We start from the raw sequence: 25,095 nt of genomic DNA on the forward strand, positions 1-25,095 counted from the left end.
TAGTAGTTTAAGACTAGCCAAAAATGCAAAGCAAGGCTTGAATAACTCTCCTCCAGTGAAAGAGCTGAAAGAACCCTCTGCAGTTGATGCCTTCCGATCCCGCAGCATCAGTGTGTCTGAACATGTGGTCCGCAGGTAGAGGCACTTTAAATGGGGAGAATCCAAGAGCGATGCAGCACTTGGAAATTTTACTGCAAGGGCGGGTGGAAGCAGGGTGGATTTGCATGTGGGATGCTTGCATGACTCTGCAGTACAAACCTGATCTTAGCTACAGGCTGGTTTTTGGGAAGGTATCATGGATAAGCCATGGCTTCCTAGTGCTGGCTGTCAGGTGGTTGCATCACCCCGTGTTGTGTGTGCCTGCTTTCCCTACGCTCTGGTGCTTTAGGAACAAATGTTTTTATTTGCAAAGTAAAGGTGGTGATGGAGAGGAAACTAAAAAAGAAAAAGAAAAATGTTGCATTCTGTGCAAGTGAGTGAAAATCATGCATTAAATTTGCTAAAGCTTTTGAAGCAGTGATGCCACAGGAGGGGCTTTTAGTACTGTGCTAACTGATTCACAGGACCTCCTCCCAAACTGAGAGCAGTGGTTCTGGGTTTGGGATTTATTCCTTGACCCAGAGAACTGACAGAAGTATTTGGACCAGAATATGAGGGTAATAAAAAACCTTTTCATTTGTGTCTCTGTAGAGCAGAGGCGAACTGTACTCTTAGAACGCTTAGTCAATATGAAGTTACTGCTTTCATTGCTAAAGAAAACAAGTTTTAATTACAAAAGTTGATTTTTTCCTTCCATGAAAGATGAAATGACATACGCTAGTTTTTTAAACCCATTTCTGGATAATTTCCCTTGAGTGTTAAATTTCTGTCAACAATACATCGGTTGGAAATCTGAGCCTGAAGTTTTGTGCCTCGATCCATAAGGATTCCTGTCCACAGAACTTTGGTTGCCTGTATTTGTGCTTTAGACTATGTGTCAGTCAAGAGAAGTGTGCTGAAGTGTCTGGATTGTGAATGTAATTCTGGCACTTAATTCTCTGATGTCCTCACTTAATGTTCTCACTTAACTATCAGGTGATTTTCTTCTGTTTAGTGACTATTGTTCAGACATTTAACCTTAGTGATACCATGTAAGTCGGCGTGTTGCAAAAATTTGGCTTGACCTCAGCATAACTTTTCTTATAATGACATAAGGATTTCTTGTTATAAAAACATCCCAATCCAATGCAAGGTGTTTAAACTATGTTGCTGATTTTGTTAATTTGAAGGCAGAATTGCTGTCTACTCTTCTGCCAACGTCTTGTTCGGAGTGCAATTTTTTTCTATTTCATGTTACATTCGATCTTACGTATCAATTGAATTAGTTTGGAGAGGAAAAATAATTCAGTACATGAAAGAACTGCAACAGAGGAAAAAGGAAACAACAACGTTATCAAGTTAAGTCTGGAAAGATGCAGTTTGTGGCTCGTGGGCAACACACTGCCTGGGGAACTCAGCAGGTTGCTTATATCACAGGACGCTTGCCTTTACTGTAGAGTAGTAAGTTCCAAGCATGGTGCTGCACTCACTGGTTGCTTGGTGTCCTTGCCCATGGGCCTACTGACATCTGGGAGAGCTGGCCTGGCTCAGTTAAATTGTTTAAATGTTTCTCAGCCTCAAGATAAAATACACATTCTCCAGTAAAAACTAGAGAGCACAACATGAGGGTGATCCAAAATACTTTGTTTACATCCTGGGTTTACTGTCTGGCACTTCTCTGTTGGGGCACATGCATGTATTGCAGGTGGTTCTGCGTCGTTCTGTCTGCTGGGTGATGGGGACAAACGTTTTGCAGTGTGATCTGTCAGCTGGAAATGTTCTCTTCCAGTCGGATACAGACATCCATCACTAGTTCCAGCTTGGGCTCTGCAGATGAAAATTCAATGGCTCAGGCTGATGATAACTTAAAAAATCTTCACTTGGAACTCACTGAGACCTGTCTGGATATGATGGCCCGTTATGTCTTCTCCAACTTCACCGCGGTGCCTAAGAGGTAGGGCTCAGTGATGGGGGGGGTTGGTTTGGTTTGAAGTTCATGTTTCATCCATTCGTGGAAAACTGCTGACACTCTTGAGATTATGACAGGCCTATTTCCTGCAGATTCAGTCTGGCTTGTGTGAATACAAAGTTTGATGAGAGCAGTTTATTCCAGCTTAACCTTGTCCTGAGCCTTCAGCCATCCAAGGGATACAGTGAAGGTCTTGCAGCTCCCAGAGGCAAGCCGGTTTTGAGCTCTGTTTTGTTCTCTGTCCTTGCTGGAATGGTCACAGTCTTGCTACAGAGCTGAGAATCACGTCAGCTGGCTTCAAATGAAGGATGCTTTTTTTTTTTTTATTGTGTTAAACCCTTTTAGGGAAACACATAGCGCAGACAAACCCTTACTTCTCTGTAATTTGTGTCCAGGATTGTAGTAGTAGTACTACTGTCTACTGATATCAAAGTCAGATCATCCATTATCCTGATGGGTAATGTGTTAATTGACTGAGGAGTGCTAAAAATGCCATAAAAAGGAGGAAAGCAGACAGTATCTCCTACACAGAGGAAATCAGCTGCATGTGTAGGCTCTGTACTTTGTAGTCTGAGAGCTGCGTTCATCACAAATGTGTTTCTAGGTCTCCTGTGGGTGAGTTTCTGTTGGCTGGAGGAAGGACAAAAACGTGGCTGGTTGGCAACAAGCTGGTGACCATCACTACAAGTGTTGGAACAGGGACAAGGTCCTTGCTCGGCCTAGACTCTGGAGATCTCCAAAGCAGCACAGAATCAGGGTAATTTCTGCTTCTGGTCCTAGAAATTTCCACCTAACAAAGGCACTTGAATGGTTAACCACCATTACTGTGTTTTTGATTTTTTTTTTTAAAAGGTTTTCCTCTTATTGCAAGAGGACTGTTGTATTTGTTCAACATGACCAATTCCTCTCTCAGTATCATACATATTTGCTTTTTCCACAGCTCAGACCCTGTTTTGCAAGTGAGACAAACTAAAGAAGCTCCAGCAAAACTCGAATCTCAAGCTGGGCAGCAGGTTTGCAGAAGCTCTCGCAACAGAGTCAGATCTATGTCTGGTAAATTCCTGTCCTCGCATCTAACTGCTGGCTCTGTGTTATAGGCTTAAGTGTTCTAGCATCTCCTGCTAAACTCATTTGAGAATCTGGACTTGTCTGGTATTTAATAGTGAGCAGGTAGCAGCAGCTGTTGGCCTCAGTAGTGCTGGTATTTCTCCTGTTTGCTTTCCTCTCAGGAAAACTGGCAGTTGGTTAAGTCTCACTGCAGTAGCATTTGCAATGGGAATCGCCTAGATCTGTCAGACCTTCTTGTTGTAAGAAACAGATGCAAGGTAAAACTCTCTTAGGGTCCCAGTATTAAGAGCAAAACCGTTAGAGGATCTCTAGAGAATTACTATTTCTTTTCTATTTTTAGTATTTACTATGCTAGTAAGTAATTATTGTAAATGTTTTTAGTGTCAGCTAAACATGGCTCTCCCTTCTGTGCCTGTCTAGGTGGTCATGCCTTACGTGTTGGTGCCTTAGACAGCACAGCTTCCCACTTCCCCGGTGGCTCGGCTTCCCAAGGGACACAGAGTCCTCCTGCTCCTGCATCTCGGTCAGAGAAGACTAATCCTGCTCCACAGACGACTCTGCAGAAAGAAAAAGCGAACTTAGCTGCATATGTCCCACTGCTGACACAGGGCTGGGCAGAAATCCTTGTGCGCAGACCCACAGGTATCGTGATCTGGGTATGGAATGAGCTCTTGTGACTCACTGAGAAACTGGAGCCTGGATGAAAAGGAAAAATCCTTTTTTAGTGCAAATGGATCTCTTTGATTGCTTACCGACTCTTTAAAGCAATTTATCTGATACTTGATTCTTTGAAACCACTCTTGGTTTTAACTCCAAAAGCCCTGTGAAAAGATTGGAGTGAGCATTTATAGTTGTAGTTTATGAACTACTGCAGAAGTTGTGTCATCTGGTTTATCTGGCTTTAAGTAAGGTTGATACTGATGCTGGTCTATGATCTTTTTCAATAATGTGTCTACAGTGTGTTTCATCTTTCCACGCTGGAGTTAAGATGATTGAAGCTTATGGCTAGAGCAGTTGCAGAGTTGAGTCTGCTGCTACAGAAGGAGCAATGACAGATGTTGAAGTTCAGAATTCTTGAATACTGCAGTACATTATCTGGGAATTGTCAGTTTCAGCTGGAAGGTCCTTCATGACAAAATAACTGACCCAGTATCATTAATTGAAATACCTGAGTATTCCCCTTTGGGAACCTGCTGTGGTAATGAGTTTACCAAGGTTTGTTTTTGAAGAGCTTGAGTTGAAGGATAAAGTACTGGGAGCTCCATACTGAAAATAAGAATTCAGTCAAGGGATCCTGTCAAATGTCAGAGCTTTCACTGTTTGGATTTTATTTATATAATCCAAAACAATTTGTGCTTTCTCCCCCCAATGTGAATTGTAAACTTTCAACAACCTTCCCTGACTGTTTTCATCAGGTAACACAAGCTGGCTAATGAGTCTGGAGAACCCGCTCAGTCCCTTTTCTTCAGACATTAACAATATGCCCCTGCAAGAGCTGTCCAACGCACTCATGGCTGCGGAACGTTTTAAAGAGCACCGAGAAACGGCTCTCTACAAATCCCTGTCTGTCCCTTCCTCCAGCCTGGCCACTGGAACAGCCAAGCCTTCACTTCTCCAACGTTCCAACACAGGTGAGAGATGTCAAGGCAGCTGTGTGTCTAGCATAGCTGCCATTAGGCTGTTTCGCATCTGTTGAATTTACTGCAGATCTTCCTGAACAGTAAGAGTTTAGTAGCTTGAGGAATAACACAAATGAGAAGGGGAATTAATTCTTCTCCTTGGGAGTTTGCAATGCAGCATTCCCTACCTCCTTGTTTCTGATGTTCCATCAGAAAAGCATCTCTCCTCCTTGAAGAAAGAGGGAAGCAGTGGAGCTTCTTTGGAGGAAGAATGTCTGTCATGATAACTATTTGTCAAATGGAAATGAACAAAGTCATGGATCTTTTGCCTTTCTTATTTGTTTGGGGTTGATCTGAGCATCCCGTATTTGGATAGATCTTCCCATGCAGTACTTCCATTTGTGTTCATTTTAACAGTTTTTCTGGAGCACTGGCACTGCTAGATTCGTAGGAAGATGACCTATACAAGACTTGCCAGCCAGTGTCAGTTCCCACTGGCCTTTACGTGTGATAGTAAACTGCCAATACTGAGGTGTATAGACCTTAACTTGTGAGTTAGGAGAAGCACCTACCTAAATGCCATTTCTTTGGCAATCTGTGAAGAAGTTGATTTGGCCTTATTCTTAACTTCTGCAGCAGAGTCAGCTGCGACAAGTCAAGTGAATGTTCTGAGGAAGTTTTAGTGTCAGATTGTTATGACTTAACCTTAAGAGGTCAGGTCATTGCTGCTCCTCAGGCTTTTCTGTGCATTTAAAAGCGATCTTTTGCTGAAAGCACATAGCTCGGGAACAGCTCAGGAACAGCTCAGGCTGGTTTTCTGCGTGTGCTGGGATATCACTGAGCAATTTTCTATTTCTGTAACTCAAAAGATGCAGTTTGAGTCTGCATTGTACGGATGTGTTTATGCCTTCTTATTTGTGTGGAAACCTTGCACTCTTGAAGTATCCCTTTGCATCTAGCGAGCTTATCCCAGCTTGTTCTTCCCTTTGTTTTTTTTTAATTTTATTATTTTATTTTTATTTGAAATAGGCTCTTGGTTACATTTTAAACTCTGTGCTTTTTAATTTTTTATTATTATTTTTTTTCATATAGTCTCTCCTTCCTTTTGATGTAGCTGCTCACTTGATTTCCCTTTGCAGTGGCCTCTTTCTCTTCCATGTACCAGTCCAGTTGTCAAGGGAAGTTGCACAGGAGCATATCCTGGGCAGGTATATTTATATATCTTTAAGGGAAGAAAAAAAAAAAAAGTATTGCCATAGAAGAACACACCTGATTCATAGAAAATATATCCCTCATACTTCATTTTTCCCTTCCATGTCTCCTGTCTGTTCCCGGTCTCATTACTCTCAACAAATGGGATCCTGACTAGCATGAAGAAGTCCAAGCCAGACGCAGCATTTGCAAGTGCAATCTTAAATGTACCTTTTCTTTTAGCTGGGGTGGATTGTGAGTTGGGAGGCACAGAGTTCTGTGGCCTCTCAGTCATTCATTTTCAGCTTCGTTTTACAATTGGCTTTATGTTTTGCTAAAGGTGAAAGCTCCACTTCTGAGAATAACGTGATGTATTCAACAGGACAAACTACCCAGAAATTGAGTCCATCCAAAAAAATGCTACTCAGCCCAAAATGGGACACAGAATATGATAAAAGAAGCTGATGTATGTGTGTGTACATACATTTCCTCCTGCCTTCTTTCCTTCAGTGGAAAATTCTCTGTAGAGCACCAGGGTATTCTTAACCGCTATTGTTTTTTGACGTAGGCCTCTCAAAGCAGCGTAATGATGCTGCACTAAAATATTTTTCTATACTTTTCCTCTCTGCTCGTATTATTCCCACCTACAGTGTAATTAGTGAGTGCTCACATTATTTAAAAGCATTAGCGATCTTGGCAGTAATGCAAGAGCTAGAGGAGCCTGGAAATGCTGGGTGTGTGCAGGTGTGTTCTGGCTTGGACAGCTAACCAGATCAGCACGTGTTTTGGTTGTTGGTTTTTGTTTGTTTGTTTGTTTAGAAGGTATGTGTGTGCAATGCTAACTCTTAATTGCTTCTTTGAAATAACTTTGGTCCTGCGAGCTGAAATCAATCCAGGAAAAGCTGCTTTAGTGATTTCTTTTTTTTTATTTTTTAATGTTTTGCTGATTTTTATTTTTATTTTTTGTGTGTGCTTTTTTTTTTTTTTTTTTTCTTTTTAATTTGGAAAACAAATCTTGGCCTTTCAGATTGGTCCTCCAGTCCCTTGTGTGCGCAATGGGAAGCCTCCTGTTCTCCAGCCTTTTCCTCAGGACAAAAAACAAGGCCAGGAGGAGCCCTTGGTCACACTCAGCCCTGTGCTCAGGGCATGGCCTGGAGTAGCTGCAAGGTTAAATCTGCAAACGTTTCCTCCACTGCAGACAGGGCTTCCAAGGAGCTTTCTTGTCAGTGTGGTTTGTCAACCATTTGTCTGATCAGATGCCACGTGCAGGTTTCCCAGTATTGCTGCAGTGCATGCGTTACATTTGCTCTCTTGTCCTTTCACGTGTCTAGGGCTGAATTGGTTTGCTTCTACTGAGACATACTAGGAAAACTGCCAAACTGCAAGGAAATGGCTCCTAGGAAAATTTCTTACCTCCTTCTAGGCCACTACAAGGCACAGGAGCGTACAAGAAAAACTTACATTTTGCATACTTGCATAGAACTGGTGTCTTCATTGCCTCGATAATGATGAACTTTTAATACCAACCTTGTATTTTCTTGCACCTCTGTAGTTCCTGTGTGTCCTGATAGCTGAGCATTGATGTACAAGGTCCCATTTCCTTCATTCTGTCCCCTGCTTGTTCATCAGTGACAATTGGAAACAACTGCACTTGTTTTGACAAAAGCAGCTGCAGCACTTTGCTGTGAGGGTAAGGTGATCAGTGATTCTGTACCAAAGGGAAAGCAGGAGCAAGTCTGATCAAACACAAAATCAAAGAACCAGACCACTCATTCCATATGGCCTTTCATTGAGATCCCGTAGGGAAAAGGCTGGTGCTTGAGAGGAAAGGACGGGGGCCTGCTGGTCCGTGCCTCTGTGCAGACTTCAGTTCTTCTGCATTGTGTCTTGGTAGAGTCTGCGGTCGTTCTGGAAGAAGGGAGCCCTTTGGAAATGGAGCTGAAGGAAACTGAGTCCCCAGCTGAGTCTCCAGAAAGTGAAGATTTTGAGACGTCGTGTTCTGAGCAAATGCTGAGTGAGGAAAGGTTTGGTAAAGCCCAGGAGTCTTACAGCAGGGTAAGCAGAAGCAGCAGCTTTGTGCTACATTTCAGCCCCATCCTCAGAAAGGTGTGAGAGGTGTCTGTGCTCTGCCCGGGGCTGCCTTAATGTCACTGTTGTCAGCTCTTAACCTTGTGAATTAGGAAAACAGCTTGTATTTGTTTCTTCTTCTTTAAGTCATCCTCAACCTCCAGCCAAGAAGAAAAGTCTCTGAAGTCGGACGAGCTGGTGGAGGGCGGTATTCCCATTGGGAGGGTGCTGCCAGCAGAGGATGGCCGGGCACTGGAGGAGCTCTCCTTCCAGCCCTCACAACCGCTCAGCAAGTCGAGCTCTTCCCCTGAGCTGCAGACGCTGCAGGAGGTCCTCAAGGATGCAAATGGCAGAGAAGTAACAAGGAGGCTGAGCACAGAAGTGAAGTCCAAATCTCAGTCTGGGAACCTGGAAGGGGAAGGACTGGGCAGTTGGCTGAGCAAGGGTGAAGATGGCAGAGCAGCAGGCTCAGGGGGGTTGGATGGCGGTGGCCCCGCCACCTCACCACGCTCCCCATCTGGGCACCGGCCACGGGGTTACACCATCTCTGACTCTGCCCCGTCACGGAGAGGGAAGAGGATGGAGAGAGATGCCTTCAAGAGCAGAACAGCAGCCACCAATGCTGAGAAAGTACCTGGAATAAACCCAAGGTATATTGAGGAGCATTATGGACTAGATTATCTTAGAGGTCTTTTCCAACCTTAGTGGTTCTACAGTTCTATGATGTGAAACTTGAACTAGCGAGCTTGTAATTGCTGGGGCATGGCTGGATTTATTCCAATGTGTCTTATGGGATCTACAAAACAGTATCTGGTTAAAAAGAGAATAATTGCTTGTTAACATAGAGATGTTGAAACTACTATCACCAAATTGACCTTGCAGTCTTAGGAAACATGTCTCCTAAATGGTTCCCAGTTTATTCTGGTCCCCTGGAGTCAACTTGGCTGTGAACAGGATGAATTGCCCGTTGTGCTGCTTGGGAAATGTCATGTGCAAAATACTATGAAAAAGGAGGATGATAGGATATGGTAGTTTGAACTTCAGGCATAGGCAGTTGCCCCAGATTGTGTTCTGAGACAGTCTTCATCTTACGAAGGGGAGGTTCATTCTGTAAAGTGCGAGTGTTTGTACAATCATTTGTGCTGTAGGCTGGAAGTATCCCATGTAACTACGAGGCAGCAGTGTGTTCCTGCTCCTCTGTTACATGTGAAGATTGCCTTTTGAACGGGGAGTTTGTGCAGCTGCCGCTGTTTGACATACTGATTGTCTTTTGTGACAGGGGTTTATTATAAGCCGCAGGTAGTCCAGGCTCCCATTGGCTCTATAAGATGAGTAATACTCCACTAGAATTTGAATTGCCCCTAGTTTGAATTCTTTACAGAAGGTTCTTAGATACAGCAGGTCCAAACAGACTGAATGTTTGTGGTAACAGAACATGTTCTCCCTTCTTTCCCTTAGCTTTGTGTTTTTACAATTGTACCATTCCCCATTCTTTGGTGATGAGAACAACAAGCCCCTCCTGTTGCCAAATGAGGTAGGCAAGGAATTTTTTCTAACCCCATTAACATCCCGAAGAGGTTTCAGGGAGAGCAGTGGGTGTTCAGAGATGATGACTTTCTAAAGAGGTGCAACATATGTTTTGATTGTAGTCGTTTGAAAAGTCGGTGCAGCTCCTGGATCAGATTCCTTCCTATGACACCCACAAGATCGCAGTGCTGTACGTTGGAGAGGGCCAGGTGAGTTGTGTGCCGGGTGCATTGATGGTTCCATCTCTGCAGAAGGGCAGGCACTGCTACTCTAACAGTGAGGTTTGTACTGCTGCTGCAGGAGCGGAGCTGGCCCTTAGTGTCTTGTGTTAGAAATCAGTGCCTGTGTGAATCCCTTCTGGGGAGGTGGTAACCTAATCACTCATGCTGATGGATTTTGCATTCATTGTGGGGCTCTGCTCTTGTTTCCTAGAGCAACAATGAAATCGCTATTCTGTCAAATGAGCATGGCTCCTATCGCTACACCGAGTTCCTGACAGGCTTAGGGAAGCTCATTGAGCTTAAAGACTGCCAGCCTGATAAAATCTACCTCGGCGGCTTGGATGTGTGTGGAGAGGATGGACAGTTTACCTACTGCTGGCATGATGACATCATGCAAGGTATGGTATCTGCAGGAGGCAGAAGTGGAAGGATGGTCTCTTCTCATTTAAGACTGAGCCTCTTTTTACAAACTGTTTCCATTCCATACATGCCTTCTTAAGAAAAGCCCCACCAGCTGCTGGAGTGAATCATGGAGGGCAGCACCTAAGAGTGGTAGGCATAGATGCTGAGCTTCCCTGTCAGTGCTGCCTGCTGTGCTCTGTGCTCAGCTACCACTGGAACAGTTCAGAAGGACTGGATTCAGCTGTCACAAATGGGAATAAAACTGTCAGGGGAGCACAGTGTGGTCTTTTCATTACAATGCTGCTGGTACCGCTTTGTCTTTCAGACAAATGCTGAGAGTTGAATATTACTGCTTGCAGCTAAGCTCAGCCTAAGGGTCCTTCTGTTTCCTCTTCAGCCATTTTCCACATTGCTACTCTGATGCCCACAAAGGATTTGGATAAATATCGCTGTGACAAGAAGAGGCACCTTGGGAATGATTTTGTTTCTATTGTTTACAATGATTCTGGTGAAGACTTCAAACTGGGAACAATAAAGGTACAGGATTTTACCTCCAGGCCTGCTATAAAACAGGCATTTGGCTGTTTGTAAACCCTTGATCTGATGTGTGTTCTCTTGGTGAACAGTGATGTTGAGCTGAGGTTATTTACCTCAGTGGATTTATGCATGGGAGTACATGGCAATCACCAGAGTCATGATGGCTGCCAGTAACATGTGTTTGTTATATTGTTTTCCCATTAGGGTCAGTTCAATTTTGTGCATGTTATCATAACACCACTTGACTATGACTGCAACCTGGTCACGCTGCAGTGTCGAAAAGGTAGGAATCCCCCCAGCATTTCTTGCAGTCTTTCCTTTATTGCTGGTGCAATAATTGACATCACTTTGCCATGTTTTTGCATTCCAAAAGTAAATGCTTCCAAGAGAAAGAACTTCTGATGTTCTGTGATGCGGTCCTTCAGGTTTTTGTTGCTTGTCCATTTAGTCAGTGGCAACTTTTAGTCTTCCTCTTTTCTCTTAACTGTCTGACAAGAGTTTTTGTTTTACCTTTACAATGAAGACATGGAGGGCCTTGTAGACACGAGTGTTGCTAAGATCATCTCTGACAAGAACCTGCCATTCGTCGCCCGTCAGATGGCCCTGCATGCTAATGTGAGTACCCTCAGCTCCCTGGGACCTGCAGTCTTTCATCTGGCAGCTTGGTCCCTCACCAGATAGAAAGGAGACAAGAAGGACTTGCTAAAGCAAGTCAGCTTTCTGCCTCAATTATTTCTGTCAACCTTTGAATCAGTTATTGTATGAACAGTTAGAGCTGTATTTCAGCTGCTGTCAGACTGGACTGAAACATTCTATTAATTTTATTGCTGTGGTTATGTTAATGTGCATCCTCTCTTTCCCTGCTTCTCCCCACTCTTCCCAAATTAGATGGCTTCCCAGGTCCACCACAGTCGATCCAACCCTACTGACACCTACCCATCCAAATGGATCGCTCGGCTGCGGCACATCAAGCGGCTGAGGCACCGGGTGAGTGAAGATGTCTGTTGAGATACTGAAAACTAATCTCTGCCTTAAAAAGCGTTGTTGCCAATAAGGCAAATAAAATCAACTATTAGAACTTGACAGATAATAGGGAAAAAGTGTGTATGAAGGTTAGAATCCAGCTCTTGTGGGAACAAGAAGAGTAGTGAAATAGGTCTGGACTTGTGAGCTTCCAAACAGCTCCCCTTGCAGCAACTGCACTGGGGACCCTGATGTATGAAGACAGATCTGCTTGTGCTCAGCACTGCAGTGGATAACGTAAGAAAAGCTGTACTGAGTAACATGTTCTGCTCTGGCCAAAGGGCGAGGGTGAAAAGTTGCAGAGAACGTAGAGCTCATCTATTCTCATTTGGCTTTCAGCTGCGTGAAGAAACCCAGTACCAAACTCCCGGCCTTCCCCTACAGATGCACCCATCTGCTCCAGCAAAGCCCTCTCCCCAGATGGCTCAGGACCCACCGCCAGCCTATGAGACTGGCCAGAGGAAGCGGCTCATCTCCTCAGTGGATGACTTCACTGAGTTTGTGTAGGCTCCTGTGGGTTGATGCGTCTGTTCTGGGATGGACAAGGCAGTGAATGTGTTATACCTGCGTGCTGGCTCCATACAGCTGCATGGGCATAGAGGAGAAAGGTTTGGCAAACGCAGTGTGACTGTGCTGCTTTCACATGGACACAGCAGGAAATCCTCCTTACCAGGAGGATTGAACGTGTTTTGCTGTCTCAGCCCGCCACTGCTGCCTGATGAAAACACCGTGTATCCCCAACAGATGCTCCAAGAGAGAACCAGCTCCACGTGCTTTGTTTTTTATTTGGTTTGAGCTACTCTAAAGCTTCCATCTTTTAAGGGAACTTCTTCTGGGCTCCCTCAACACCGTTGTCTGCTGGGGGCAGAGGAAGTCTCGTACTCTGCACTTGATCACATAGGCAGAAGTTGCAAGAGTTGGGGAAATTTTGCCACCTTTTTTGGGAGTTAAATATGAAGTACAGAAGCTCCAGCCATTGTTTCTAAGCAACCCAGAATCTCTGCTCCTTTCCAATGTGCCCCAGCACTTGAACTCTACCAACTGCGAGGCTTCCTCTGCTGCCAGTTCTGGTAAGGGTTGATCCAGGTTCACAAGTGATCTGCAAGATATACTGCTTAAATTCCCAAGGACGATGTCTCCTTGAGTCAGTGAGCCCTTTTTGCTGCCTGCAAAGCAGGGAGGTGGGAGCCACTCAGTGGAGCAGCAGAATGGCAGAGCGCTGAGACATGGACCACAGGTGATGAACTGCTCTGACTCACTGGGACCGACTGTGAGGACTTAGTCTGAGACCAGGTGCAGTTTCTAGGTTCAAGTGCAGGATTTCCACCAATTGCAGCAGTGCTGAGGGTGAGTCTTGTCCCTCCTTATACAACTAGGAAAACCCTTTTTGAAAGACTGCTGGCTTGTCCTGGTGGCATCATTTCTGAAGGAGTTTTGCCCATTGCACTAACACGTGAGGACAGTATCTCCTCCTGGGCCCTCAGCTGTTGTAGTTAACCAGTGGTCCTCTCAGTGCAAGTGTGTACAGGTGGATTGGGATTATGTAGCCCATCTTGTGCTGAGATGCTTATCAGACACTACACTACCGAACTGGAAGATGCCATGTAAGCTGGACTGTACTGTGAGTACTTTATCTCCCGCTTCGTGAGTAAATGGGAAGCGTGGCTTTTTGATAACAGCAATTATGGAGCCCTTGCAGTGGAGCTAAATGCAGTGCAGTCAGCACACAGAGCTGCAGAGTGACTGCCAAGGGAGCAAAAGCAACTCTACTAACTGATGCAGGGCTGTTTGGGAACTCTAAGTGTATGTTGTGTTTTGAGTGTTTATACGTAAATCCTAAAGGAAATAAAGTATTTGTATGGTCAGTGGTTTTTTTGCTGGCCTGGGGAAGTCTCAGATAATAACGTTGCAGGCACTTTGTATTGGCTGCAGACCCTTCAGTAACGAGCTGTTGTAGTTAATTACAGACCAAAGCTTCCCTTACAGGCTGGCTGAGCACAGTGTCTTGTATTTGCAGATGTCAGTGACATTCTGAGCACAGTCAAAAGGATCAAGGCTGGGATTGGAGGGGATGGGCTCTAATGAGCACCATGGGCCCCCCTGGGCCTTTCCTGAGCCCTTCCCAGTAGCAATGTGTGGGTCACTGTGCAGCTGTGGGGCTGAGAAAGCAACAACAAAAGCAACGGAGCCAGTCTGTAGCAGTCAGCTTTTATTTGACCTTGTCATTTTTAAAGCAACATCCCCACAGTTACAAAATACGGTATTTTTCTTTGCAGTAAATGCTGACCAGATGGTAACAATTGGCCTATTGGTCACAATCATCTGTTTTTAACAACAAAAATAAAAGCATTTATATAGAGGTCCCTCCCGCTCCCTTTTAAACTAGTGGATAGTTTTTGTGTTTTTGTGGTTTTCTTTTTTAAATCGAAGCAGCTTGATACTGTTGCATCTTTAAAGAGACTTAATAAATAAGAAACCATCTCTTGGTGTGACTACAAACACAGAAATATACATTCAGGAGTACTTATGGGTTTAGGGCTGTACGTCAGGTCCGTTGCTGCTGCCAGTATAGCGCCATGCTTAACTGCCTGCAGCAAAGTGTGTGTCTACGTGGTACCTCAGCTGTGATATTGAAGGAACTCTGTGAGCGTTGCTATAGTTTGTTCAAATAAATGCTGCACTGAGAACTGTGATTGCTTGGAAGCTGTCTGTGGTGCCCGCCGAGCACGCAGGCCCTCAGTGAGGTGTCTGGCTTATCAAGAAACAACTGTGTGGGTTCCAGAGCTGCTCTCCGTACTTCAAATGAAGGTGAGAAGTAGGGCAGTTGTCCTAGCCTGTTTCTGCTCCTCTTCGATTAGAAGAAGCACTTGGTAAGTCACGTGCATCATATCACAATCACTCACACAAACAAAGCAAATGGGGTAAGAAACAGCCACAGGGGAACAGAAAGTCCCAGTGCCTCACTGGGGAGCATCCTTGTCCCACCTGCACTGTAGCTTATTTCAAGGCCATTCTGAACACGTGGGTCCCTGCTCACCACTGCCCCTCTCTCTCTCTTATTAACAACTTTATGTTTTGGAACATATCAAACCATGCTGTTGGGAAGGGGCTGAGTCCACTACTGTGGTTCCTGGGATACCCCTTCATTTGGCTCTTGACAATGCAAGAGATTTCCAAGACCTGCTTGGTTCGCTCTCCTCCCTAACAGTCCCTCTGGCTGCCGCCCCTGCCTGTCCCACCCCACGTAGTGCTGGGGATGCAGCTGAGAACTGGGGCCTGTAGCCAGACGGAGACCAGGTGCCCTAGTTCTGCTGTGCCCACTTCAGCCCGCCTCTTCTATCCCTTTAGGAAAGCTTTCAATTACTAAAAACAGTTTCCTCCACTCTGCGCTCTACCTTCCTGCTCTGAAATCTGCTCTCACCAACCTTCAAGGAGACCAACAGACCAACTTCCATCTCAACTCTCAGGCTCCACACGTTTGTTTTTTGCCTATCTATCTGCAGCCTTCTGCAACATTCTACAGCCTCTGTCCTACGAGCAACCGAGTTTTTCAAATGCAATTTGCACCGGTCCCAAAGCCCTCCATACACAGAGCACCCAGGGGAAGGAGCTCTCTGAACATCTCTACCCCAGCACTGCACAAGTGGCTGGGGGGGGCTTTGCAACACCCTGGGGCTCTGATCTCACCTTCAGCCCTCAGACCTTTCCAAAGGTTCCCCACCATGGTCTGCTCTGCCTGCAGGGACTGCCCCACCTGGAGAGCACACGCACCGCACGCACACGGACACCCAAACCTTTATATACACGGGACATTCCCAGAAAGAAGCACTTAATACATCCTTTAAATAACTCTGACAATAGTATTCTGTCTCCTATCTACATGTTTCAAACACGTTAACCGATGCTATGAAAATATAGCAAACATACAAAAATATATACATTTAAAAAAAAAAAAAAAAGAGAGAAACCGACAAGGAAACACCATATAAATTACTTACAGTCTCCATAATGTGAAATGATGATGACAAAGTAAACGCAGACCCTGGAGCAGCTGCCGTGGGGGGGCTGGGGTCGTGTCTCTCTCCCCCAATGCATTTGTGCTTCTCATCATGAAGATGTGGGGAGGTAACGGCGCAGCTGGGGGGCTGCATTCACTTTATCATCATATTCTCATTTCAATTTATGATTTAAACAAACAATACTGCTTTTATATTGATATATTATCCCGTTCTTGTTAGATCGCGTTGTGTCGTCGTTAGCTGAGGAAAGCATCGTTTAAAGTGCTGGGCAGTACATAAGAACAAAAGTAAACCAAAAAAAGAGAAATAACATAGACTTACTTAGGGTCAATACATTCCTTGGGTTAGAAAAGCCAAGCAGCCAGCAGCACGCACACACACCACGGGGTGTCTGTGTGTGGGATGGGGGGGGGCCGCAGCGAAGCCAGCACGGTGGCACCCCCTGCTTGGACACAGCCAATGCAGCCCCGGGTATCTGCACTGCACCTGGGACAGCGGGCAGGGCAGCTCACTGCAGCTTGCAATGTCAAGGGGTTTAAATATTGGGTTTTTTTGTTTTTTTTTTAAAATACAAATAATACCAATTTCTGGAGGATAAAAGGAACCAATACTGGAAATTAACTGATCTGGGTGTAGATATCGCTTTGTCTATATCTATAGATATTTATGCTTTTAAAAACGGCAAAAAAAAACAAAAAACAAAAAAACACAACAACAAAAAAGATTAAATATCTTCTTGAAACCTGTAGCTTTCCTCCACAGTGTGTCTGGTCGGCAAAATCCAAAGTCAGACCTTGAAGAGCAGGGCTCAGCTCTCCCCATTTCCCCCGGCACAGCCAGCAGGAATGGGGGGCAGCCTTGGCCCACTCACCCTACCCCAGTCCCCAATAAAGTGTCCTTGTGACAGCCATTTGCAGACGGGGCCATTTAACAAAAAGAGAGACAACTTACTTATTAATACTGCCTTACTGTAACCGGTATTATCTGCACGCTGACCCCAACCTGTGCAACCTTCCCCAGCCGTCCACGAGGGAAGGCTCAGCCTCTTCCAGTGAACCCTCAGCACTGGAAACCACCGGTGAGGAAGTCGGCACAGCGTGGAGGTCTGGGGGCTGCACCAGCCCCACTGCAGGCAAGCAGCAGCCCTATACACCGGCAGCACAGCCGCCGCAGGCAGCTCACCAGGCTCCAGGCCTGCCCGGCAGGCACAGCCCGCCTTCACAAACCCCTCTTCTCTGCCCTCCAAGGGGCACTGCTCCCCACAATGCCCAGCACGGCTACTTGACGGTGGGATGGACCCTATTCTTGGCTCGGAGGGGCCGCTTCTTCTTCACAACCGGAGCCAGAGCGGAGTGTGCTTTGTGCGGGGGGAGCATGGAAGCCGCCACGCTGATGCCTCTATTGGCACGGATGAGGCGGCTGGGCACAGAGCTCCTGCTGCCAGGAGAGTGGGGGGACAGTGGGAGCTGCGGGTCCGTGGTGGAGGATGTCTCAGGTGAGGGTCCCCGCTCTGTACTGCCCGCACAGTACCTGCTCAAAGCATCCTCTGGCACCAGAGAGTGCCTCCTCCTGGAGCGGCGGCTCTGGGAGCCCTGCAGCTGGTGCTCGATGCGGTACACGTCCTCCGTCACCTGGTTGACCCGGTCAAATTGGGCTAGCAGCATCTCAAAGAGGGAAAGGAGCCGCTGGAGGTCGGCATCTACTTCCAAGCTGTCCCGGGTGCTCAGCACGAGGCTCAGCCCATCCAGCTGGCTGGAGGAGGTGGAGGCCCTGGAGCTGTCAGAGGCGGCGCTGGGAGTGGGGCCCCGGATGGACTTGGAGTCACTGGAGTCCCGGGATGGAAGCGGCTCCATGCCTTCAAACCTCACCTTGTGGCGGAACTGGAAGAAGAAGACAGGGGACTCAGAGCTATTTCAGGAGCTGCCAAGTGGGAATGCTGTGGCACAGCACCTGCCCTGCATCAAACAGGGTGCCCCGGTGGCGCAGTGGTTAAAGACGCCGCCTTGCAACACTGGGGCCCGGAGTTCGAATCCCCCCTGTGGCGCAAGTGGTAGAAGTGCCGCTCTGCTACACAGAGGCTCGAATTCCGGGGGCTGGACTCGATGATCTCTAAGGTCCCTTCCAACCCGCACGAAACTATGAAACTATGAAACTATGAAACAGCCCCACTGCTGCTATCAGCCCTTCCTGGTAGGCTAGGCTATGGCTCAGACCTGGGGACAGATCTCAAATAACATCACCTGGAATGCAGGGAACTGGCAGCCTACAGCCCTGCAGTGCCCTGACATTAAACTAGCTCTTGTCCTCCAGGATCTGCCACTGCCAGAGAGGCTGAGGCATCCAACTGTCAACTGTAGCTGGAAGTGGCCCGAGTCAGTGGATGTTTCTCTATACAAGTCTGGAGCTAATGATGTGCTACTCGACCCCTTCTCCCACGCTGCACTCACCTCCTTGGCTTTGCTGAAGCCCATCCACATTTTCAGCCTGCGCACAAAGAGCTCCACCATCTCATAGTCCTGGGGCTCGAAGGCAGGACGGTACAGCTCAAAGTGCATCTCCCTGTAGCTGTAGACAAGCACCACGGTGAACAGCCTCAGCACGATCCACACCTCCAGGATGATATAGCTGGTGCAGAACAGGTAGTAGAGGCCAGAAGAGTCAGGTGGGAAGGGGTAAAGGCTCACACTGCCCCGCACCATAGCAATGAGCAGCAGGAGGCTGCTGCCAACGCTGCGGAAGGACTCCGAAGAGGAAGAGAAAAGCTGCAAAGGGGACAGTGGAGATATGATGAAAAGGAATCCATTGATGGCATAATGTCTCTTGACACTCACTACCTCATCTTGCAAAAGCATGAGCCCTGTGCAGCTCCTCAATCAGCCGTGACAGGGACTGGCCACAGACATTGCATGGTCAAAGCCACCATGTCCCTGAGCACTTGGCTGGGCCCTGACTGTGTTGGGAGCCAGCTGAGATCTGCTGACAGCTGTAACACAGCGAGGGACAAGGGAGTCACACAACCCTGAGTCTCACCCCCAACCAGCCCCTCTGCAAGACAAGACAAGGAATGCAGGCAGTTACCAGGAAGCCAAGCTGTGCGTATGCCAGGATGAGGACCACAAAAGCCAGCCCTGCTGCAGTCAGCTCCTTCATGGACTTCTGAAACGTCTTCCCAAACACAGACCACTGCCTGACAAAGCGCAGCTGCTGGGCAGCCTAGGACCAAGAGAGAAGATGGTGTCGTAACAGGCTCAGGTGATCTGCCGAGCACAGCACAGCCTCTTCCTTGTTTCCTTTGCCCTGGCAGAGGAAGGGGCACTGCAGCACTGCTTGCTCTCAGGCTGCACATGCAGACCTCCAATGCGAAGGTGTCCTGTCATGTGCACGCTTTTACTTCTGGACTGCACAGAGATGACAACCTGGCACATGAACAAAGCACGTATCTCTGACCATATCCTGCATCCACCCAGCCCTTCCCATACCTGCACGATCAGGAGGAAGAGGAGGGAGGCAGCCAAGGTGCTGAAGACCGTGTTGAGAAAGGCCACCTGGTAGAAGTTGGTGAAGACCTTGCGGTTGTTGAGGTACTTGAGCCACTGCTGGTCAGCCAGGGTGGCTTGGCTGAGGTGCACCACCACTGTGCAGGTGGTGAGGAGGATGAAGACCCACTGGCCATAGTTGCCCCACTGGGTGAAGTAGGCCCTGCCTTCTTTCTTGATGGAAAGTGACTCAGACACCACAAAGTAGACCACAAACATCATGAGGAAGACCTGGGGGAAGAATGGAGAGGTTAACGTAGAAGGAGAAGTCAATACTGGGCTGCACCAGGAGACCTCACAGCACCCTAGAACAGTACAAGCCTCATGTACTAAGCTGAGTTCTGCAATCCTACACTTGCAGTGCACTTCTGCAAGTCTCCCAATGCCTTCCTCTCAATCACTCTGTCCTCCTCCTTCTTGTCATAGCAGCAAAGCTCACCAGACCACATCCAATGCACCTGTGGCAAAGCCTAGGGGAAGATGGCTCTGCTTGCACTTAGCCCTGGCCCAGTCAGCAGGAGGTTTAGTCTGATCCACCCGAGTACCTCTGTGCAGTGACCAAAAGGGAAGTGCTACACTCACCATCATGAGAAGCTGCAGTGTGACACCACTGCTGAGCCTCAGCAATGGGAAGGGGCTGATGGTGACAGTGGTGACAGCCTGGCCTGCTCCCAGGAACTCCAACTGGAGGGTGATGGCAGCGTGCAGGTCCACACTGGGGTTGTATTGCATCAGCTCCACAAAGACCACCCGGCTCCTGGGGAGGTAAGAACAGCTCAGGGCCCTGGGACAGTGCAGGGACTACAACCATCAGCCATCATTTTTGTAGAATCTTAGACTTCCTGCCCATTGGCGATGGCCTCAGTGGTGCCCCTTAAAAATCCAGGTGACAGAAAAAGTTTCCCTTGCCCCTGCCACACTTACATGTTGTCAATCCAGGTGTGCTGCTGAAGGTAATTCAGCTGAGCCCTGCCTTCCTCCAGTGAAGTCCCCAGCTCCTGGATGTAACCACCGCTATCATAGAAAGAGATGTAACCCCAGTACCAGACCCTGCAGAGGAAGAGGAAGCACGTAATGAGGGCTGGAGACTGAGACAGAACAGCCCCCAGCAACCACCCAGGGCACCAGATCAACTGGGAAGTTCACATGCCTTTAGGACATAGGGCAGAGCTTTGGCTGCAGGTGCAGCTCCTTACCCTGTTAGATCAGGTGGTGAGTAGGACCACGCAGCTGTCACGTTCCCAGCTGCCCGTTCCCAACCAGCTGCATAGTCAGCAGTAGAGAAGCTGTGTGAGTCGATGCAGCTCTTCCTGGCAACTGTGCCCAGCCCATGGAGAACATCCTGGGCAGTGAGTTGGCACTCAGCTGAAACAAGACCAACATCACCACCCCATCAGCATCTCAATACAGACAAACAGTGCAGGGTACCACCTCCCAGCAGGTGACAGTGAAGCCCTGGGCCATTGTCCTGTACCTTCCTGCAGCCGGAGCTGGCGCAGCCGGGCCACCCCCAGTGTGGTGCTGTAGCTCTCCTGACCCGACTGGTTGTTGTAGAGGTAAGGAAGGAACACCTGCGACATCCAGACCCAAAACTGATCTGATCTGTAAGAGGGAAAAGGTGTGAGTGGCAAAACTCCTGGGGCAACTCTGCTAGGGCAGACTCTCTGCATGTCTCACCAAGGATCTGGTCATACAAATTTCACCTGGAGGGAAGGGACTGCATTTTGGGTAGTAACATGGGCTGCCCTCCTCCCAGCTCTGTCAGCAGGCAGGGATGTGATTTCCACCCACTGTGAGCTCTGCTGGTGTGGGGCAAGGGGAACTGTTATTTGATGGGCAAGACCTAAAGGTGAAGGATCTGTTCTCCCTCTGAGTTCAATGGAATCATTCCCAGTTCAGGCTGCAATGAATCAAAACTTCTGTGACTTTGTGTGACAGGGACAAGCCAAGGCTGTTGGCACAGGAGAACCAAGATCAGTAGTGAGAAGGGCTCAAAGACATGGTTAATCCCAGGCAGCTGCCCCAGTGTTGTTCTGAACTGCTGGAGTTTACTGCAGTGTGGAAACACAGCTGGGAAATTTTAGCCTAGTTAAACCATATGTGCAGAGCAAAGACTGCATTTCTGAGAGATGTTATTTTTGGTTCTCATGACCATGTTTAGGACTAAACCTTATTTTAAGTTGTAGATTCTGTAGACAGAGCAAACTTGTGTCCTTTTGACCAGATACAGAAAGACCAACACCTGTAACTCACACAGCAGAAGTATTTGAAGTTCCAATATGTTAAAGCTCTCAGTCCCCACAGTTCCCTCTGCCCTCCAGAAGTGAGAAAGTAGAACCATGGGAAAAGGAAGGGACCTGCTCACTGCTACTCTGTGCCCGTGTGTGAGTTTATCTGACTTCAAGTAATATCCCATTTCCCCTCAGTGCCCACAGTTACCTCTTGATGCGGAGGAATTCACTGCTACCCAGCTGCTGCTTGATGGAGCTCTGCAGAAGGAAGGCCCTGCTGTTGCGGGTGGCATCTCCATAGTTGGTGAGCAGGATCACCAGCAAGAACATCATGTAGATGAGGAAATTCTGGAAGCAGAGAATAGAAAGGGATTGTAGCCAGTAACAGGGTGGGATCTGGTCCCAATCCTGGTCCTGCAGCAAATTAACGCTGTCCACTGATTGCCGGCTGGCATGAAGCAGGATCAGAACCCCAAGTCTTTCTTTTTCCACATGGGAAGCAAATTAAAATGAAATCCAGACCACAAACACATAACAATAATCCTTTTTTTTCTTTTCCTTTCCTCGAAGTGGCCAACCCAGCACCACATGTCTCAGTCGATACGCATTGCACAACCTCCCCGTAGCAGCTCCTATAGCTGGAAGTTTGCTTTGTAAAACCAGTTAAGGGAGTTTCCATCCTTTAAAGAAACACCATCCAGTTCAAAATAACTTGACAACCCTACAGCAGCTGTGTATTCCCACCACTAGTGTGGAGAAGTAATGAACAATCTACAAAGAAACTGAAACTTCTGCTCCTAGGTGGGGATTTCTTCTGTTTCACAAGACGCTGTTACTGAGTTTTCTTGTTTGGTGCTGCAAACTTTGCCCTCTAACCAAAACTACCCAAACATATCAAACCAAAGATGTACAGCCACCACCTTAAAGTCCCTGCTCCTCAGACATCTCAGCTCTCAGAGCTTCACACAGAAGATGAATGTCACTCTCTGTCTCCTACAGGTGGGAAAACTGAGGCTGAGACTGGAGATGTGTCTGTTATCTGAGACCACAGTTGGATTGGGAGAACCCAAACAAGGATGTATTTCAACTGCTGGAGCCAGCACTCTGCTTCTGCCCTAGGCAGAAGGAACATGTCTTACCTTCAGCATCCTGTGCAGCAGTTTGACCTTCCTTGCTTCCTCCTTGGCCTGGAAAAGGGCAAACCCTTGTGGGGGTCGGACTTTGCTGATCTTCTCAGACACATGCTCAACAAATGGATGCTCCACCAAGGTATCGTCTTCCTCTGGGTGCAAGCGCTTGGCAACCAGTGAGAAATAGAGAGCTTCCAGCAGGACCTGGGGACAGCAGAAGTGTCAGAGCCTGCAGAGCAAGTCATGCCACCAGAACCACTGTGTGCAGCAGCTCCTGTTTGCCTTCCAGAACAGCCACAGACAGCGGGCAGTGCCTTGGAGCAGCTGGACTACCCCAGACAAACTGCCACCAGCCCTGCCTGCCATTAGTACTGCTATCATGTCTACCCCTTCCCCCTGCAGAGCTTTCAGTCCAATTAGTGTCTGATGCAACTTGATTAGTAACTGGACAAGATGCTAACTATGGCTAACACACGCACCTGTACAGACACATGCTTGTGTAGTCCTTCTGATTTCCTTACCTTCAGGGGCTCCCAGACCAAGAAGGATGCCAGAAAGCTGAATATCCCTGAGATAAGCCACATGAGGGCAACGCTGGAGGAAAAGCCCACCCCGATCCACACGGAGACCCCCGTGGAGGTGGCAAAGAGGAAGAAACTGATACCATGAGCCAGATAGGAGCACCAGAATGGCAGCAAGCGCTTCCTGAATGTTTGGTCTGCAACTGGAAAGAGAGAAAACAGGAGTAAATATCACTGCAAAAGGATCCCAGCAGGCACAGGAAGCACATGAGCACATCCCAGAGAGCTTGCCACTAGTCCCCGGTGAATTTGGAGAGATCGTCCCAGGCATCACCCCCTCAGCAGGAACAAGGTAAGCACATTGAAACACAGCCAGCCTCAGAACAGCAGCCCCCTACCTGCAGGCAGCAGGAAGGCCATGAGGAGATGGGATCCTGACTTGGGCAGAGGGATCAGCTCCACACTTTCCATCAGGGCCCCAGGAATTTAGGCATGCCCAGCCTGGCTGGAAGTGCTGCTGTCAAGACCCGTGAAAAGCCACACAGATCTGTCACAGTGGCTGGCCTTCAAACTGCTGAGCTGCTCAGCCTTGGGGCTTGCTCGGGCACAGCTGCTTTCATCCACCCATGCAAACCATTGCTGGCTTAAAGATAGAGCAGCCATTCATCAAGCATGATGAACTGATGGATTTTAACAGACCCAGGAGAACCGCTGCTGTGTCCAATTTTCTGTGCTGCAGCCTGCCCTAGAGAGGCCGTGCCTCAGGATGCCAAGAGCTCACAATATGGGAATTGACACAGATTCTCTGCAGTGTCTGCACAGGGCACCCAGCTCTTCACAGGGCTTGACAGCTTGTCTGCTGCATTGTGCAACACTCTCTGGCTGGCTGTTGTGCTGCATGACCCAGAAGGAAGCATCTCTTCTCCTCTGCTTTGCTTTGTTAGTTGGTTTGAACTTTCATTGGCATTTGCTTCTCTTTCCCCTCTGGTTATGTACAGAGACTCTCACTCTCCATCCTTATGCAGAATGAATGAACTGATGTCTGCAGAGGGCTGCAGAGAGCAGAGTAATTGGAGAAGCATCAAGCTGAGCTTCTCTAGGGTGCATGTTATGAGATATATGACAAAACAAATGGTGTTCTGGGGTCTGCTCAGACACAGGCAGGAAACAGCAAGTACAACCCAAGCTTCAGAGCAGCCTCTCATAAGGCTCCTTTGCTAATTACCTGCTCATCCCTCCCAGCTGCTGCCATGTGCAAAGACCCCTGCCCATGCCCACCATCCCTGCACCATCATGCACAGCCATGCAGCTCTGATACCTGTCCATGTTGACTTCGCTGATCTGCTCACTTCCCTGGGAGGGGCTGCCATGCTCTGGCCTTTGTCATTCAGCTTCTGCATCATGACAGTCTCCACCTTCTCCCCAAACACACTGGAGCTGCCAAGGCAAAGGGGATGCACTGGTTAGCAGTGCAGGCTCTGTCCCAGCTGGTGCTGGCTCTGCTATAAGCAGGCTGTTACCAGAACAGCGGCCCTGGACCAGGAAGAAAAACTGCCTGCCCTGTTGGAGGGACTCTACTCCCCAGTACTTACAGGCCAGAGATCAGATCTGTTTCAGCCCTCATGTACGGTCCCAGGTCCTGTGAGTGTGAGATGCCACTAGCTCCATCTGCCAGTATTTGCCTTATCAGATCCTCATCTGGGGAAACAGAGCAAAGAGCATTGAGAATAGAACAGTATGCAGTCCCACACACTGAGATGGTTCTGCATCACTTGAGCTCACCCACACTCATGGAGGCAGCGAATATACAGTAGAGGGGCCCTTCTCCCCCAGGGGGCCAGCCCGCCCTTCCTCCTGGGCTTCTAGCTCCTGTCTATCCACAGTGTGTCTGTGAAATCTGACATGACATATCTGGTACAAGAGGGCCAAGTTCTTCTTTTTCAGACACTTACACAG

General features: G+C 47.8%; 2 protein-coding genes across 14 annotated transcripts in view; one reads left to right on the top strand and one right to left on the bottom strand.

The window, feature by feature from the left end:
* The window catches only part of TSC2 (TSC complex subunit 2), a 30,381-nt gene extending 15,986 nt beyond the window's left edge, over positions 1–14,395 (top strand). For 3 of the 11 annotated variants that reach the window (XM_015876594.3, XM_085514026.1, XM_085514023.1), the window contains 17 exons: positions 4–135; positions 1,868–2,032; positions 2,652–2,804; positions 2,988–3,100; positions 3,536–3,757; positions 4,531–4,746; positions 5,874–5,942; positions 7,820–7,980; positions 8,140–8,642; positions 9,451–9,526; positions 9,642–9,728; positions 9,952–10,138; positions 10,540–10,679; positions 10,884–10,962; positions 11,203–11,294; positions 11,568–11,666; positions 12,042–14,395. In XM_015876594.3, the coding sequence (XP_015732080.2) occupies positions 4–135; positions 1,868–2,032; positions 2,652–2,804; positions 2,988–3,100; positions 3,536–3,757; positions 4,531–4,746; positions 5,874–5,942; positions 7,820–7,980; positions 8,140–8,642; positions 9,451–9,526; positions 9,642–9,728; positions 9,952–10,138; positions 10,540–10,679; positions 10,884–10,962; positions 11,203–11,294; positions 11,568–11,666; positions 12,042–12,209 (2,662 nt within the window). In that variant the 3' untranslated portion in view covers positions 12,210–14,395. Of the gene's footprint in view, positions 1–3; positions 136–1,783; positions 1,830–1,867; positions 2,033–2,651; positions 2,805–2,987; positions 3,101–3,535; positions 3,758–4,530; positions 4,747–5,873; positions 5,943–6,103; positions 6,292–7,477; positions 7,651–7,819; positions 7,981–8,139; positions 8,643–9,450; positions 9,527–9,641; positions 9,729–9,951; positions 10,139–10,539; positions 10,680–10,883; positions 10,963–11,202; positions 11,295–11,567; positions 11,667–12,041 lie in introns of those variants that run through there. The other 8 variants (XM_015876596.3, XM_015876597.3, XM_015876598.3 and 5 more) reach the window with 8 other exon arrangements.
* The window catches only part of PKD1 (polycystin 1, transient receptor potential channel interacting), an 81,699-nt gene continuing 70,500 nt past the window's right edge, over positions 13,897–25,095 (bottom strand). For all 3 annotated transcript variants that reach the window (XM_015876593.3, XM_085514018.1, XM_085514019.1), the window contains 13 exons: positions 24,732–24,837; positions 24,458–24,576; positions 23,140–23,342; positions 22,628–22,822; positions 21,697–21,836; positions 20,732–20,859; positions 20,454–20,622; positions 20,182–20,307; positions 19,840–20,014; positions 19,201–19,488; positions 18,800–18,934; positions 18,169–18,483; positions 13,897–17,601 (listed from right to left, as the gene is read on the bottom strand). In XM_015876593.3, the coding sequence (XP_015732079.2) occupies positions 16,999–17,601; positions 18,169–18,483; positions 18,800–18,934; positions 19,201–19,488; positions 19,840–20,014; positions 20,182–20,307; positions 20,454–20,622; positions 20,732–20,859; positions 21,697–21,836; positions 22,628–22,822; positions 23,140–23,342; positions 24,458–24,576; positions 24,732–24,837 (2,702 nt within the window). In that variant the 3' untranslated portion in view covers positions 13,897–16,998. The remainder of the gene's footprint in view (positions 17,602–18,168; positions 18,484–18,799; positions 18,935–19,200; positions 19,489–19,839; positions 20,015–20,181; positions 20,308–20,453; positions 20,623–20,731; positions 20,860–21,696; positions 21,837–22,627; positions 22,823–23,139; positions 23,343–24,457; positions 24,577–24,731; positions 24,838–25,095) is intronic.

Source organism: Coturnix japonica, chromosome 13 (genome assembly GCF_054131305.1).
Source record: "Coturnix japonica strain WE chromosome 13, WE-NBRP24, whole genome shotgun sequence".
Classification (NCBI taxonomy): domain Eukaryota; kingdom Metazoa; phylum Chordata; class Aves; order Galliformes; family Phasianidae; genus Coturnix; species Coturnix japonica.